Below are 16,114 nucleotides of genomic sequence, written 5' to 3'. Positions count from 1 at the left end.
GAACTCATGCAAGTGGCTGTTCATTTTTAACTCGGAATGTTTCTTTTTCTTTTTTGGTCATAGAAAGAAGGCATATTCATTCAGGTAATAGAATCCGACAGCATTTGAAACATCAGTTTGAACTTTGAAGATCATAGCAAGAAGTTTAATAAACAGATCCAATGGCTTTATTTACAGCCCTCGAAATTATATCACAGTCTCTTTTTGTTTGACAAAAGTACACATATTTTTGGTACCCATTTTTCACCTAATCTTACCAATCTCTCAACCCACCTCATTCCTCAACAACTTAATAGAGTGATGAGGAAGCCCAAACCCTCCTTCCACAGTCCCATATACATATACGTATGCATATGCATAGTTATATTATAGATAGATAGATAGATATTTGAAACCAATATTATATGTTATGAAATATAAAACCCCCCATAACCAATACCTAAAATATGTAATGTAATGAAAACTAATCAACAATCAGCACAGCCTCTAAATTGTGGTCTTGGTGTGTGGCGATTGTTGGCTCCGGAGCCTGGGTAATCATTCAGTGCCACAACCATCCTTCCATGCTTCACTTCTTCCTCTCCACCACTCACCTGCATAACACATGTTCAATTATTGATGTTCAATCTTTGCTGTTCTGATAATATGTTAAGTTGGCAAGAAAGAAAGATGGAAACTTGTTGATGGGAAATGTGATATACCATGTGGGTTTTGCTTGAAACTTGGAGAAATTGATCAGCTCCATGAATGAGGCTTACACTTCCTGCAGATTCACATCAGAACTAAGCAGTTAGTTCCATGAAAAACAGAGGAAAGAGGCAGAGAGGGAATTGACTGATTAGTGAGGCTTACTTGAAGTTGGGACAGCATTGGAAGAGAGAAGGCTGCAAAATCCAAGGAATATGACGAGTAGACGAAGGAGAGGGGTGGGTGCTGCCATTGCTGAGACAGGCTTGTAGATCTCAAGCTTCCGAAAGTGCTGCTCTGCTTCAAAACAGAGGAAGAGGATGGTGGTATTTATATATGAAATCTCAGAGAAGGGTTTAGCGGGAAAATATGTTTGAGGCCGGCCCTCCTTGTGAGTTTGTGTACAAGATTGGTACACGAAGTCAAAAAAGAAGGTGAAAGCAACAACAACACTTTATATGGAGGTGGTTTGTCATTGTCTGACACCCCAAGGCCAAGGATTCTGTGGAAGAAAAGATGAAATTTTGGGAAGTGGGGGGAAAGGGGGAGGGGGAAATTATGATATTTTAAAGTCAATATGAAGAAAAGTTGGAAGACACTGTGGGAAAGTGGAGGATGACAGAAGAGTTGAGGGAGGGGGGCAGGGGCTGCACTAATTTATAAGGTCAATGGGGTAGTGGGAATATAATTATAATCATTTGGGTGTGAGGAAATGTTGAAGGGAAAATGTTTATGTAATGCAAATTTGTTGATATTATATGGGGGAGAGAGCTTCTTGGGGGCTACAATATCTTGGAAATTGACGAAAAGAAAATTGGAAGGTGCACTCCATTTCAATGGCACAATAAAAAGGCTAGTGGGTTTGGAACCAAATTTGCACCAAATTATGTGGTACAAGTTTTGCCATCACATGTGGGTATCATGCATATTGGTGTTGATTTTTATTTTTATTTTTCTTTGGAAACTTTGCTTCAGCTAATACCTACTCTATATTTTGATGGTGTCCTACCAACCTTTATGAAGGAGAATGTAAGGGTTGGAAAAAGAGGAGTGAATATTGTGGTGGTGTTTGTTATAACATTCTCTATTTAATGTTTAGTTTATACTTTATACTAAGATGGGGTGAAATGGAGTAAAATAGAGAGAATTTAAGAACCCTCGACAAACTTCTTATTTATGAATGATGAAATCCTTAATACTTCGTTGTTGTTAGTGTTTAACCAAGTTCTATTAGGAACAATGATTGCGCAGAGACATGTATCATCTGTTAGTTTGTTGAATGTAAATACTTTTTGGGAGACAAATTTTTTAATCACTTGTGGGTTGCACTCACACTAAGATGAGGTCTCTTACTTACTTTGTTTAGCATGTGTATGTTCATCTTACATTGTCTTAAAAAAGTACGGAGAGGGGTCTCACATATACTTCCACCGCAGTAGAAGAGTCACCCTCTGCGATCTGCACTTGGTAGTACTCCAGTTGCCAGCTCAACTTGGTGAAATACCTTCCCGCACCTAATTGATCTTTTTGATTAGTATTAGCGAAAGCTCGCTCGACTTAATATTTGAGTTTACCAAAGATCTTAGAGGGGCATCCAATCAAGACTGTCACCCTCACTCTTCAGAGATAGGGGCGCAACAAAAAGTCTTACAAAAGATGCTTGTGGATCATGGTCTCATGTACTAATCCCTACAACTACGTGTTTAGTAGGTCGGGCAAAGAGATCCACGACTTTCACTGCAAGATTATTATTATTTTTTCCATCTTTCTTTTCTAGTAAGATTTCTAATTAAGTAAGCTAGGTATGTTTATCACCATTTTATTGGAAAACAAAGTATACTCACTTTACCTTCCGTTTGGATACCAAGTACCTATATACATACATAATTATTATAATGTGTATAAGTGTGATATGTAATAGGTAACTTTTATACACAATTTTTTAATATCTCATTGATAAGGCTTTTGTTTTTAAAAAACAAAGTTTGTTGGATTCTTCTTTTGTTTTTTAACTCTATAAATGTAATTAAGAAATCTTAGCCTATTATTTTCTAAAAAGACCCTAAATTATTTTAAATGGAAACAAACCAACAAAGCCAAACTGGCAGGGATCAGCCGAACAAAATCCAGCCAAAAAGTTAAAAAGACATAAAACATATGTTGATAATTTTGTCAAAATTGTACGAAATTTATTATATGTTTCACATTAGGAAATACATTTTCTACAAATAAATATGATTTGTTTGAAATCCTAATTAAAGTCCGTATCCTCTTTTTCCTCATCAACATCATTTCAATGCCATTTCCCCGTGTCTTCCCCAACAAAAGATTTATATATATATCTATATATAATGTCAGGTTTGACTTTAGAGTCATAATTAAATTAAATTAAATTAAATTAAATTGTTTTGTTGACTTTCACTTACATTATATTATATCATTTAGTCCAATTACAGTATTCGTCAAATTTAGCTTTCATGGTCGCCCATTGCGACTTCATGCCTTCTTTCACAAGATGGAGACATAATTCACCAAAAGCTTACTTTCACATTATAAAAATTTTATAACACTCATCTTATATTATAATATAGTCGGCCTTGGGGAAAAAAAAGGGTTGTTAAAAAGGATATTATTTATAAGATTAATCTTCCTCTTTCTCTTTTAATGAAAATAAATTACTTATTGTGCAATGCAACTTCCAATAAAATATATTACAAACAAAAGAAAAGGGTTTTTCATAGTGCTTAAAATAATTAAGTTCTAAACAGCACTCCTCCCACCTTTAATATGATTTTTCACTACTTTATTTTATTGTTCTTTACAGAGATTTTCACTGTTTTTTAACACGCATTTTTCACTATTTTAAATTACAGAAATTTTGTCTTTATGGACCTTTGACTAACGGTCCAATCTTTCCTCGAAGGTAGAAATGGGCCATAATATATCAAATTGACCCAAATTGGCGAAGGCCCAAACCCGGGCCCATGGACCGACTTGAGTTGGGAAAAGATTGCTTTATGAAAACAGTAATTGTCAAAAATATATTAGGAAAGGAAAATATTTGCAATAATACAAGTATGTTTAAATATTTGCAATTATATCTTTGTTGCTAAATACCCTTATTTAATCTGATTAAGTTTTGCATTGTTTTATTTAGTTTATATTGTTTTCTTGCATATTTAGGTAATCAAACCATAATCTTCTTCCATTATTATTTAAAAATTTATTATATTAAAATTTACTTTTATTATTGTCATGAGAAATATTTAGTTTTTTTCTTTTTCATTTCTTCCCCACTCTAATTTCATGTCTGTGTTACAAATAATCAATAATTAACCCACAAAGATCCTAAACTCTCTTTTAAAAAAAGGTTCATTTTATTAAAAATCCCTCCAAACTTAGAAACTTTGTGTCCCTTCTCTTTTTAATCGGTCTAAGAGCACATTATTTAATCATATATTTAATTTGATTGTAGTGAAGAATACACATAATTGTAATATCTTGAAGAAGTGATATAATATTATAAATATTTTCTAAAAATATAGCAATACAAAATTTACATCTTATTTTTATATAAAAAAAATTGACTTAAAGGGTCCAAAAGGCCAAATACATTGATTGATTATATGGGGAGTCTGTAATTTAGGTAGGTAAAATACAATTAAAGATAATATATGCTTATTTACAATATATATATATATATATATATTTTGTAAACATATAAAAGTTATTCAATAGCTTAAAATTGGTATTCTCCAAAATATATATATATTAAAATTGGTTATTCAAAATTTGACATCACAAATTTTATACGTACACACGAAAAAACAAATTTGTTTAAAAAAAAAAATACAGCAACAATAAAAAAGAATTTTATGATATTTCAATTATTGCGAGGTAAGATAGTTATCATATTATTGATATAATAGCATTTAATCAAAGAGTAGATAAAAAGAAATAATATTAAATTACTGCAAAGGTAAATGAATGGAAACTTTTGATAACCCAAGGAAATCATATAGAAGAGTAAATTTCAAAAATGTTTGCTTAGTTTTGGATATGTCTATATCAAATATATGTACTGATATGTATGGTTATGTGTCAATAATGATCAAATTTAACATCATTCTTCTCGAATAAAAGAATTTGATTGAAGAACCTGCAAAAATAGTAGATTACACATTAGGTGTTAGTCACACACACTCCAATAATGTTTAAGTTATAATCGAATTTGTATTAAGTATAGCAAGAATGATAGTTTTGTAGCTTATTTTTCATTAGGAATATTTTCCTTTATTTATAGATCGAGAATTCAAGTACCCTTAAAAGAGTTGATAGTATGGAGAACTTGTCAGTTCATTAAGTCGTTCTATAGACTGTTCGACCCTCATCAATTTATGTCAATGTTCAGTATTCACGCGCTTGATTAGTGTCGAATCCGAGGAGTTTGTGCCTCAAAGCTCAACTTCTTAGATCACCTTCGAGTATAAAGACTTTAATGAATCGCAGTCGACTTCCTAAATTTTTGCGGTGGATTAAAATTTTTTCCCATCCATTAACACAGTATTATAACTTTCTAAGTTTAACGCATACAAATTACATTCACCGCCGATTTTCCTTTCCCCATTTTAAGGTCCTGTCCTCTTGCTAATCATCCATTATCTGTTTGACAAGGGAACATTATTCTCCAAAAGAGAGTGTAAAAAGGATTAAATAAAACAGAGTAGAAAATAGTTCAAATGATTAGCTTTTATTTTTGGAAGGTGTGACATATTTAGCAAGCTCCGTAAATTAAAATAATTTATAGAAAGCAAAAGGCGAAGGGAAAAGAAAAGAACCAAATAAAATTGTCCACGTGGAAGGCGAGGCGGCAGCCAAACTGGGCAGTGGCATCGGGTGCACCAACTTTTGGTACAACCCAAGAGAGAGAGAGAGAGAATCAGAAATGGAAGAAAATCTTTGTGTCCACATAAACTTGTGGCTCACAATCAAATTCACTCGCTGACGTGGCACCCACGCCTTCTTTTAACGGATTCATCGTCAACTTCCCCTCCACACTTCCAAAATTCCTCCTCTGCTCCAACTCTCAACTCTCAACTCCTCTTCTTTTCAGCAAAAGATATGTTGGATTCTAAGGACCCTGCCATCAAGCTTTTTGGCCGAAAAATTCCCCTCTCCGACGACGGCGAATCTCCGGCGATCCATCCCCAACAGTCGCCTTCTGACAAAGATGAATCCCAGCCCCCAAAGGTACAGACAGAGCAGGCCATAGTTTCTATGGAAGTTGTGTTATACTTCAAACCAACTGCTACCCATTTCATCTAATGGTCAACAAAATTTTCTGGGTCGTTTTTACTTTTTCACTTCTTTCCATGACTTCAGTTTTCTGCTGCTTCTGAAAAGAGAGAAAAAAAAAAAAAGCTTTTTTCTTTGTTTGATTACGAGTCTTTCCTGTCTTGTTTCTTCTTCTCCAATTTGATTTGGTTCTACTGTTAGGGAGAAACTGAACATATGGGGTTATCGCGGATTCTCCTTTCTCTGCTTCTCTTTTCCAAATTACTAATTTACTCGAAATGGAAAAAAGTGGGTTTCTCATATATTTACCTAGGCTCTACCTCAATTGGGCTTTTAACGAATAGTAGTCATAATTCAACAATGAAATAATTTCCACCAACTTTCTTTATTTTTCTGGATTTCAGGACGCGACAGTAGATGATCCGAAAACGCCGTCCATAGACGAAGAAACTGAGAAGCCGATTAATGGAAAAACAGATAGCGAGACACCGAATTCAGAGAAAACCCTAAAGAAGCCGGATAAATTGCTCCCATGCCCTCGCTGCAAGAGCATGGAGACCAAATTCTGTTACTACAACAATTACAATGTCAACCAACCCCGCCATTTTTGCAAAGCCTGTCAAAGATACTGGACTGCCGGCGGCACCATGAGGAACGTGCCGGTCGGAGCCGGTCGCCGGAAGAGCAAGAGCTCTGCTTCCTACTACCGCCAAATCACAATCTCCGAGGCTCTCGAAGGCGCTCGACTTGAGGCTCCAAATGGAACCCACAAACCAAAATTTATCAGCAATAATAATGGCAGAGTCCTCAGTTTCAATTTGGATGCACCAAATTCAGACCCCGTGGTGGCCTCTGTTTTGAATCTCTCCGAAAACAGAGTATTGAGTAATGGGTTGAAAAAATTTGAGGACAAAGGATCCGACGGCTGTGAAAAAATCTCGAGCGTGTGTTCTATGGGAGTTCAAAGTTCATCAGAGGTGGGATTAGAAGGTAGACAACGAACCCAAGAACCTCCTATCAATGGCTTCCCTTCTCATGTTTCATGTCTTCCATGGCCATTCGTGTGGAATTCCTCTGTTCCTCCTCCAGCCTTTTGCCCTCAAGGAGGATTTCCCTTGCCTTTTTATCCAGCAGCTGCCTGGAACTGCGGTCCTGGGCCATGGAACACACCATGGTTTTCTCCACAAGCTAATTCCTCGGCAGAAAAACCTCTCTGTTCTGACTCAAAATCTTCTCCAAAATTAGGAAAGCATCTCAGAGAAGAAGAGGCCGTTAAGCATAGAAATGGAAGTGTTTTGACCCCAAAGACTTTAAGGATTGACGACCCAAGTGAGGCAGCAAAAAGCTCCATATGGGCAACTCTTGGAATAAAGAACGAATCAGCAATCACTGGGGGAAAGAATCTGTTCAAAACCTTTCAACCCAAGGGCCATGAGAAGGTTCATCTTGTAGCTGAAGCCTCCTCAGTTTTGCAGGCAAACCCTGCAGCCTTGTCAAGATCGCTCGTCTTTCACGAGAGCTCTTGAAGGCATACGTCGTCGACATCAGTTGCTTAGTCTCGTCGACGAGTGGGAAAACCCTTCATGTAGATTAGAAGAATGAGGGTGGGATCTTCAACTCATTCAGTCTGAGTTAGAATTTGCTAACCTTTGAATTATAGAGTATCAGATAACACAGAAGATCAGGAAGAGCCAATCAGTTTCCTAATTTTCTCAGAAGTAGAGCCAAACTAGTATTAAGGAATGCCAGATTATATTAATATCCCCTTTTAACAGTTTTCACTCTATCTGCCTGATTTTACATAGCCATTTGGTGAGCTGCTTGTTATTCACCTTGTAATGTACATATCGCTATATATAGAGATCTGTGAAATACTGACATAGATTGCTGAAATTTTTGTTTTTTTGTGTTGCCTCTTATGGCTTAAAAAAGTTATCTTTTTGCTGAATTTTTCTCAGTTGATCTATAACCTCAGACAGCCACACTGCCTGCCACTGCAGAGAGTATCTTCCTAAAAGTTAAAAATAAAAAGAGAAATGGCAAAAAGACTCAAAAAGCAATTATAAGCAACAAAAGGTGATTCTACTGTGTGGCTTTATGTTGCGCCAAAGCACCAAAAAGCTGCTATCACAACAGCTGTGACAGGATAAGATTGAGAAAGCAGACAGTTGAAGCTTTTCTTTTGGACTACTTTTTCTTCCATTTTTCCCCTCTTCTTTTATATCCAATTCACAAATTAACGGCAACCGTGGTTGCGGTTGCGGTTTAACATCATTTCTAGTGATATGGGACCTTTAGAATAGGATCTAAAAATAAAATCATGCAGGTTTTTTTCTTAGTGGACAATATTATACTATTGTGAAGATAAAGAGAGGCGAAAGAGGATAACGAAAAGATGGATTTGAAATGCTTTTAATTCGAAAAGAAAAGCGGGACACAGAGAAAAAAAGAGTTTGCCCACGAGTCTCTTTTCACAGAGAATGAAAGATGCCTATTGAACAGGGCAAAGGGGGAAATAGAGTGAGATATTTAGAAGGTAGGAGCAAATGGTGGCCACATTTTTGTTGCACAAAAGATGAGCTAGCTGTTGAAATGGGACCCAAATGCATATAGTGCCATGAATCCTTTTTGGAATTGTCTCTTGCTTTTGCTTTCCTACTTTTTGCTCTTTTTTTTTTCTTTAAAGAAAAAAAAAATTGAAGATTGAAATGAACCTTTTTCTTGGCATGTGTATCCCTAACTTGGGTGTTGAAGTTTGTAGGTAAAGCCATTAATGGGAGTTGGTTTTGAAAAAGAGAACTGGTTTTTTTGGTCCAAGCAAAGCAGAGAAACCCCACTTGGAAAATCACCATAAAAAGTGTAGGCAAAGAACATGGATCTTGAGGCTACAAGTGCCTAACAATAACACCAAAACAAAGCTGTTGTGTGTTTCTTAAATGGTATGGAAAAATGAGGTTGTTTTTGGAAACACTTTAATTATCAATAATCATTCATGTTGAGTATCAAGTGTCTGATTAAGGCCTTGGAAAGACTTGCAAATCAAAATCCAGCTTCCCGCTACGTAAGTTGACATCATTTCTTTAAGGCTTCTTCTCCTTTTTGTCCCTTTTAACATAAAATTTAAAAGACAAATTTTAGTATCGTTCATGTTTCTTGTTTACTATTAATCAAGAAAAATAGAATTTGCCAAACCGAGCATAGTTCAAGTGGTTAAGGCATATATCTCTGACCAAAAGGTCATAAATTCGAACTCTCACCCAAAAAAAACCGTTTAACTCTTAAATAAAAAACTAATAATTAGTTTATTGAATTTTAATCTTATAATTATCAATGACAGACTACCTTTCTCTTCTTTGTAGTATTTATAATAACATCTTTAAAACTTTATGCTGCTTAACACTAAAATTTTGCAAACTATTTATCCAAATAAAAAATAAAAAAATAAAATCTCTCTTTCCTCTCTCTCACTTATAATTTATAACAGCCTTCATGGGGGGAAGTGTTCTATAATAAAAAAAAGTCTAATTTCTCAAAATAGCTTTTGAATTTGTCCTAATTTTATTTTTTAAAAGGAAAAAAAAGTCTAATTTTACTGAAGTAGTAAAAAGAAAACTTTGCTGCACAAGTTGGCATCATAACTCCATAACTTACTAACAATTATTAATTTCTTTTTAACTTTTTGTAGTATATACTTAAACCAGAATGCTCAAAACCATGTTCCTTTTCTTTTCAGCCTTTGAAACCTTAAACCCCTTTTTTCCTTGTTTTTTTGGTGACTAACTCATATGGGCATAGTGGTAATATTAAATTAAACTGATTTTAAACTTAATGCCATGGTTCTTTTATTCCTAATTGGTTCAAAGTGTGCAAGCTTTTATCAATATCAAAGAAATTTTTTAATATTTTAATTAAATTTGTCTGCAATATGGATAGTCCCATAATTCCACTACCTCAAATTTTTTTAAAAAATATATATAATTTGAACAATGTTCTAGATTAAGTGCATAACTTTTTTGAAAAGCTAAAATTGGTGGAGGAAAAGGTGTCACATGCAGATATTGGCAGTCAGGGTCAACCCCCCCACTTAAAAGTAATTATCTTCTAAGTAATTTTTTTTTGTTAACAATTATTCATTTATTGTTTAGGTGATGAATTAAATAATCAAATTATTTGATTAAACTGAGGTTAATTCAAATTTATGAGCGTGACGCTCAATTCAATGTCTGATGTTAATATGAGTTTAGCTTAACGGTAATAATTAGTACATATCTTTAAAATCATTGGTTTGAATCCTCCACTCCACTTGTTGTACTAAGAAAAATCAATACCTCATATAATTGTACTTTAAAATAGTTAGATGTATAATCTAAAAATAAATGATAATACATATCAAATCCATAATAACATTTTTAAAATGTTAGAGATAAAATTACATATTATAAAAGTTTTATAAAATAAATAGAGTAATCTATTCAAATTTATCTTATGGGTTTAGATTTTTAGAGAGATTTTTCTAATTTTTTTGGTACAAGATATGGGAGTTGGGGATCGAACTTACAGCCTCTTGGTTGTAGATATATGTTAATTATCGCTGAGCTATGCTCGCTTTGGCTAGAGAGATTTATTTAAATTTGATATGATGCTTAAAATTCATTTGTCCGATATTGTATTTCAATTGATCAATGTCCCCCTTTTTTTAGTTCAATGCATATAAAGTGAGAATTCGAATTTATAACTTTTTGATGGATGATATATATCTTAATCAGCTTGAGCTATTCAAATGGACAGAGATATTTTTTTTTTTATCATGGTTTAGTGGATTTAGATAAAAAGAGACTAATGCTTCACACATTAATTTTGGGCCTAAATTAAACCCTAAAAAAATCTCAGAATAAAAAAGTTTATCATGTTTTGACTTGGGACATTGTCTTCAACTTTGATTAGTTTAATTCTCAATTTTATATTACGATTAAAAAAGACAGAAGAAGGAACGGGAGAAAATAGGCTCCAAAATCCAAATATGCTTAATTGAATTGAAAGATTATGAAAGAAAGTGAAAAGAAAAAAGGTTGACATATAGTGAGTTGGGTTTTGGTCAAAGGGTGAGTGGGACACGTGTGTGGCAACTAACCAAAAGCATCCAATAAAAAAATATTATAGTGCGTTTCCTATGGTTTTAATTAAATTATTTCATCAAAATAAAAAAAAAACACTTCCCCTAGCTATATATTTTGAATTTGAGTGTGTTCTTTATAAAACAAGGTTCAAATTTGTTGTACCCCCTCCATAAAGCATCTCTCTTTTTCATCAATAAAATTAATGTACTTGTATGAAACTTCTCTTTCCAACAAACACCAATTATATCAAATATATGGTTATTATTTATATGCTTTGTAGTTTGATGATTCACATATCTATTTTTTTTATCGCTTGCTCCTATCGTCTTTTTGATGTGGTATCAATATTGATTTCTAAAAAATGTACTTAAATAGTGATGGTCGTTATGCAACACTCCATCTTCAAGAAGTGATGATATTAGATTTAATTTGTTTGAATATCATATCATTTGGTTGTTGAAAAAGGAATAGAAAAGATTATTTCAAATCAAAAATTAACTTCAATGGAAAAAACGAGGATGAACCCCACTAAAGTGAGACTAACAAGTATCACAACGAGGTGATTTTTTTTTTCTTTTTGAAATGACGAAGATACATAATTACCTTCAAATCCAACTCTCTTCATACTATTTATATGCGATCATTTCTAGCGGTATGTAATTTCTAACCATTTATTAAACATATTAATAGTTTTTTATTATAATATTATAACTCAAACAAGGGTGGAAATTCGACATACCTACATTTTATATGAGAAATTACAATTAGCGTCCTTCATCGGTTGAAGAATGTTGAAGTTTTTTTAGTACAATATGTGGGAGTGAGGATTCCAACTCACGATATTTTAGTTGAAAATAAGTATATTAACTTGGTTGAAGTTATTGGCAAAGGAATTTGATCTAATATGATAAACAATGGAAATGAATTGAATTTGATAGGTAATCCCTCATTTTTTGAAACGACGCAAATGTTTAGAGGGCCACCTCCCTATTTGGTTGATAAAGGAAATAAAAGAAATGTGCTTGAAGCCAATTAAGAGACCACTAAGGAAAGACAAAGTAAACATTTCAATCACCTTTCATATAATATTTCAACTTGTGCATTTAGTGAAAAATGTCTAAAATCATAATTAAACTATCTCATCCATTTTTTCAATAAATATTTAATGACCTTTGCAACTGGTTAAGTTATTACAATCTCAACTAAGAGGTGAAATGATTAAATTTCATCCTACATATTTTTCTGAAAAATTATAAAATAGAATTATTATTATTTTCAAACAAATCTATAATTACTAATTGGTCTATTATGCGTGGCATACCAAGTGGTTGAGTTTATTGTTTTTGATACACAAGCAACGCCCAGATGCCTTAGGCTTATAAATGACACCCAACTTTGGGTCACTTTACTGTGCTACAACCCATTACCCATAGCCCATAGTCATAATAGTGCGAGGGGCTTTTCAAAAATTGCTAATTGAATTTTCCTTCTCCAAATTTTAGATTTTAAGGACGCATGTTTCTCGACTGTTTTTGTTTCTTGTTACTTATAAGAAACCTTTTTAAAATTGCGTAGAATTTTTGGAAATGACAAAATCAAGTTTCTTAAAACTCGTTTGTTAACATCCTCGTTTCTCGTTTCTGTTTCTTATTGCCAAAAGAAGAAAAATATGTTGAATGACAAGTACGCTCCCCTTATATTAAAAGCGAAGTTTTTCATCTTTAAAAGGTACATGATATCTTGTATTTTACATAAGCTCGATTCGATACCAGCTTAAACTTAATTCTAACTTAAGTTTTAGAGTATATGTAGCCGAATATCATATTATAATATTATATTTACGGTTGTTGCTGACATGTTATATGGATTAGAATTATGCATCAATTAGATTGAGATTGGATCCGAAATGTAAATTTCTACGAAGGAGAATTTTGGCGGCCTTTCCCACGCCTTTGTTTAATATGCAGCCCAATGACACGGCGTTCCCGCGCTTTGTTCTTGTAGTTATTACTTTTTGGTTTAAATATACATTTTTTTAATAAGATCTATTTTAATTTTATTTTGGTTTATGTAATTTCGAGAGGTATTTTTTTAAAAATTTAAGTGTCGATGTCATTAAAAATGTCAAAGTCTATGGGAATATCCTTAAAATCTTCATAAAATATTGATGTTGATGAACGTTTTAAAAAAATAATAAAAAAATAAAAATTCATACAAAATATTTAAACTAATAAATATGCATTTCAACATTTTAAAACTAATTAAAAAAATCATATTATAAAATGATGTACACATTAGTGATATTTTGTTGATATTCTTTTATGTTTTGTCCACTTTTTACGATACGGTCTATTCGCCCTTTAAGTTGATGTTGAAACTAGGAACATATTAAAATGTAAACGTATCCATGGAAATTTAAGGCTCATTTGGTAATGTTCACATTTCTTATTTCTATTTTTTCATTTTTAATAAAAAAAATAGAATTGTATAGCCCAACACCCATTAATTGAAGAATAATCAAATAATATTTATATTTATGTAATGTAACAAATTGGAAAGGGAAACACTAAACAATAAACCTGTTTTGATTATTTCCAAAATTTCTATACAATTGTACGAGAATGTTTAAAAAAATGAGAAATAAGAAACATAATTAGTAGTAAAATACTTAAAATTTTTGAATGAAATTTGGAAACGAAAATATTACCAAATCGGGCCTTGACATCCTTAACCTTCGAATGGTGATTTACTTTAATTTGAGAGTTCTATTCAAATTTAAAATGTAATGTTTCACTTACTCCACTGATCTAAGGTCACAAAAAGAAACGAAAAAAAAGACATAAATTGACTTGGACACACTATTTTAACCTTGAACTTCAATGCAAAATCCATTAAAGCCATTTTAAATTTACTACTGACGAAAGAGTCCCCGGCAGAGACGGGTCGTCCAAGACTCGAGACGATGACGGGGAAATTTCTAATCGCACCTTCTTCAAAAAGTCTCACAAATACACAGCAAACTCGTTCCTTTCACTCGCAAAATTTCAACACGGGAATACTTTTTGATTTATTGTCGCTGTTTCTCTTTAGTTTTCGATGATCGAAAATAAAATTTAGTACGAATAAACAAAATTAATTGATAATAATAGAAGCAATCCATTTTTTTTGTTGGAGTGAAGCTTGGTTGAGCTCCTTAGATTCTAATATTATATCAATTTATAAATTTAAAATGTATATTATAAATGTTTTAACCCAAAAATTGGCAACACTTATGTGTCTTTTAGGATGTGTTTGGCTGGTAAATATAAATTTGAAAATAAATGATTAAATGAAAACTAGAGTTGTATTCTTTGGAGTCAGTATTTTCAAATATATGTTTGATAGTAGATTTGATAATTGAATCTCAACTTAAAAAAATTGTTCAATGTATATTTAATAATATATTTATAAACTATAAGTAGTTACAAACTAAATTTAATATGAACTTAATTAATTTATTTGTAAACTATAATTATTGTTTTATACGGTTATATAATTTAGAATATTTTATATTTTACGTGTTTTAATTTTAATAAACATAAAATGAGTTTATAATATGTAGTAATATATTTATAAATTTTTTTATTATTTTTATATAATTGTGCATCTTAAAAATTTCAAATTCGGAATCTAACAATTTCTAGAATCGCATAATCTAAAAATAATTTTAAAAAACGAATGTCCAAAATTCTGTGAAACGCGTATCTTGATTGAGTGAATCTGAAAGCAAAAAACAGATTCGGATTTTCAACCAAACAAACCCTTAATATTCCAATTTGTCAGGAAGTTTCGCCGCAGATTCCAAATTCAGGGTAGCTTAAGAGTAATAACACTGTATCTTGGCGGAAGTTTAATGGCCAAGACTTGACCCCAATAGAATCATTAACAAGTATTCATTCTCTTATCGCTATATAAATATCAACCCCATCCGAGCTCTTCTAATGTCTTGTGCTCGCTGCTCAATTAGCTATAGTTATTATACATATATATAAATCAAAATCTACTTGTTCATCCTTTCTTCACTCTTTCGAAGATGGAACCAATTGATGACATTGAATATGCTGAATCCATTTCGGCTTCTGAGATTTTGCTTCTGATTTTTCTTAACATTGTACTTGAACACTTCTTTTCAGGTTTATTGTACATTTTCATACTCTGCGCCGCGTTCCTTTTTTATCTGTGGAAATCTTGGGTTGCCCACCGCAACTTCGTCCAACGCCTAGACGCGGCTGATTCTGCCACCTGCATGCGAAGTGTTCGACAAAATGCTTATGAGGAGCATTACCCCACAGAAATTGTGGACGTGCCCATTAACGACACACGAGAAGTGAAACTGTCCATCGAAGACGTGAAAACCATGATGGAGGCACTTGATCGTGAGCATGACTGTAACAATGAAAATAATAATCTTGGGTTGAGTGCTGAGATTGAGGGGCTGTTTGAGGAAGAAGTGAGTTTGGGGGAAGTTAAGGAGGCTTTTGATTTGTTTGATGAGAACGGTGATGGGTTTATTGATGCAGAGGAGTTGAAGAAAGTGTTGTGTGCCATGGGATTTACAGTGGCTTCAGGAATCGACGAATGCAAGAAAATGGTAAGTGTGTTCGACCGTAATGGAGATGGGCGTCTGGATTTTGAAGAATTTGCAAAGCTTGTTGAACAAAGCTTTTCTTGAAAACTGCTTTCTCTCTCTCTTTAAACTAAGTCCCATATGTATATAGAACTTCAAAAATAAGTATCTTTAGTCAAGCATTAGTCATAAGAGACTGGATCATTTGTTCCAAGAACATTCTCAAACCTCTCGTTTGGTGTTCTTGAGTTTTTAGTTTTTCCAGTCTCTTTTTTCTTTTTTCTTTTGTTTTTTTTTTTTTAAAAAATGTTCATCACGAATGTGTGTGGAAACTGGTATCTTCAACCAACTGTATTGAAAATTTAATCAACTTGAAATGGAGTTTCTTTTAATATTATTTTCGTAGCAT

General features: G+C 32.9%; 3 protein-coding genes across 3 annotated transcripts; 2 read left to right on the top strand and 1 right to left on the bottom strand.

Annotated features, from left to right (window-relative positions):
* Window positions 1-144: 144 nt before the first annotated feature.
* On the bottom strand, window positions 145-1,296 carry LOC111008913 (uncharacterized). The gene is made up of 3 exons (XM_022281791.2): window positions 853-1,296; window positions 702-763; window positions 145-593 (listed from the first exon to the last, which is right to left on the bottom strand). Exons 1-3 carry the CDS (start codon window positions 938-940, stop codon window positions 468-470), a joined length of 276 nt encoding a protein of 91 aa, XP_022137483.1. The 5' UTR covers window positions 941-1,296; the 3' UTR covers window positions 145-467.
* A 4,438-nt stretch (window positions 1,297-5,734) lies between these two features.
* On the top strand, window positions 5,735-7,930 carry LOC111008611 (cyclic dof factor 1). Its single transcript, XM_022281358.2, has 2 exons — window positions 5,735-5,937; window positions 6,387-7,930. Exons 1-2 carry the CDS (start codon window positions 5,809-5,811, stop codon window positions 7,506-7,508), a joined length of 1,251 nt encoding a protein of 416 aa, XP_022137050.2. The 5' UTR covers window positions 5,735-5,808; the 3' UTR covers window positions 7,509-7,930.
* A 7,072-nt stretch (window positions 7,931-15,002) lies between these two features.
* On the top strand, window positions 15,003-16,110 carry LOC148212605 (putative calcium-binding protein CML47). Its single transcript, XM_088122274.1, has one exon. The coding sequence runs from the start codon at window positions 15,172-15,174 to the stop codon at window positions 15,808-15,810; it is 639 nt and encodes a 212-aa protein (XP_087978400.1). The 5' UTR covers window positions 15,003-15,171; the 3' UTR covers window positions 15,811-16,110.
* The last annotated feature ends 4 nt before the right edge of the window (window positions 16,111-16,114 follow it).

This window comes from Momordica charantia, assembly GCF_013281855.1.
Source record: "Momordica charantia cultivar OHB3-1 chromosome 3 unlocalized genomic scaffold, Mcharantia_2.0 BLBB01000003.1, whole genome shotgun sequence".
NCBI lineage: Eukaryota > Viridiplantae > Streptophyta > Magnoliopsida > Cucurbitales > Cucurbitaceae > Momordica > Momordica charantia.
The sequence above is the reverse complement of the archived record's forward strand: the minus strand, read 5'-3'. Positions and strand labels throughout refer to the sequence as shown.

What these genes read in the sequence shown, in the direction of transcription:
- LOC148212605 (XM_088122274.1), top strand. Translation starts at nt 15,172, where the DNA reads ATGGAACCAATTGATGACATTGAATATGCTGAATCCATTTCGGCTTCT.
- LOC111008611 (XM_022281358.2), top strand. Translation starts at nt 5,809, where the DNA reads ATGTTGGATTCTAAGGACCCTGCCATCAAGCTTTTTGGCCGAAAAATT. An exon ending in ATGAATCCCAGCCCCCAAAG is followed by an intron (nt 5,938 to 6,386) that starts GTACAGACAGAG and finishes TCTGGATTTCAG; the next exon opens with GACGCGACAGTAGATGATCC.
- LOC111008913 (XM_022281791.2), bottom strand. Translation starts at nt 940, where the DNA reads ATGGCAGCACCCACCCCTCTCCTTCGTCTACTCGTCATATTCCTTGGA. An exon ending in CAATGCTGTCCCAACTTCAA is followed by an intron (nt 764 to 852) that starts GTAAGCCTCACT and finishes GTGAATCTGCAG; the next exon opens with GAAGTGTAAGCCTCATTCAT. An exon ending in TTTCAAGCAAAACCCACATG is followed by an intron (nt 594 to 701) that starts GTATATCACATT and finishes TGTGTTATGCAG; the next exon opens with GTGAGTGGTGGAGAGGAAGA.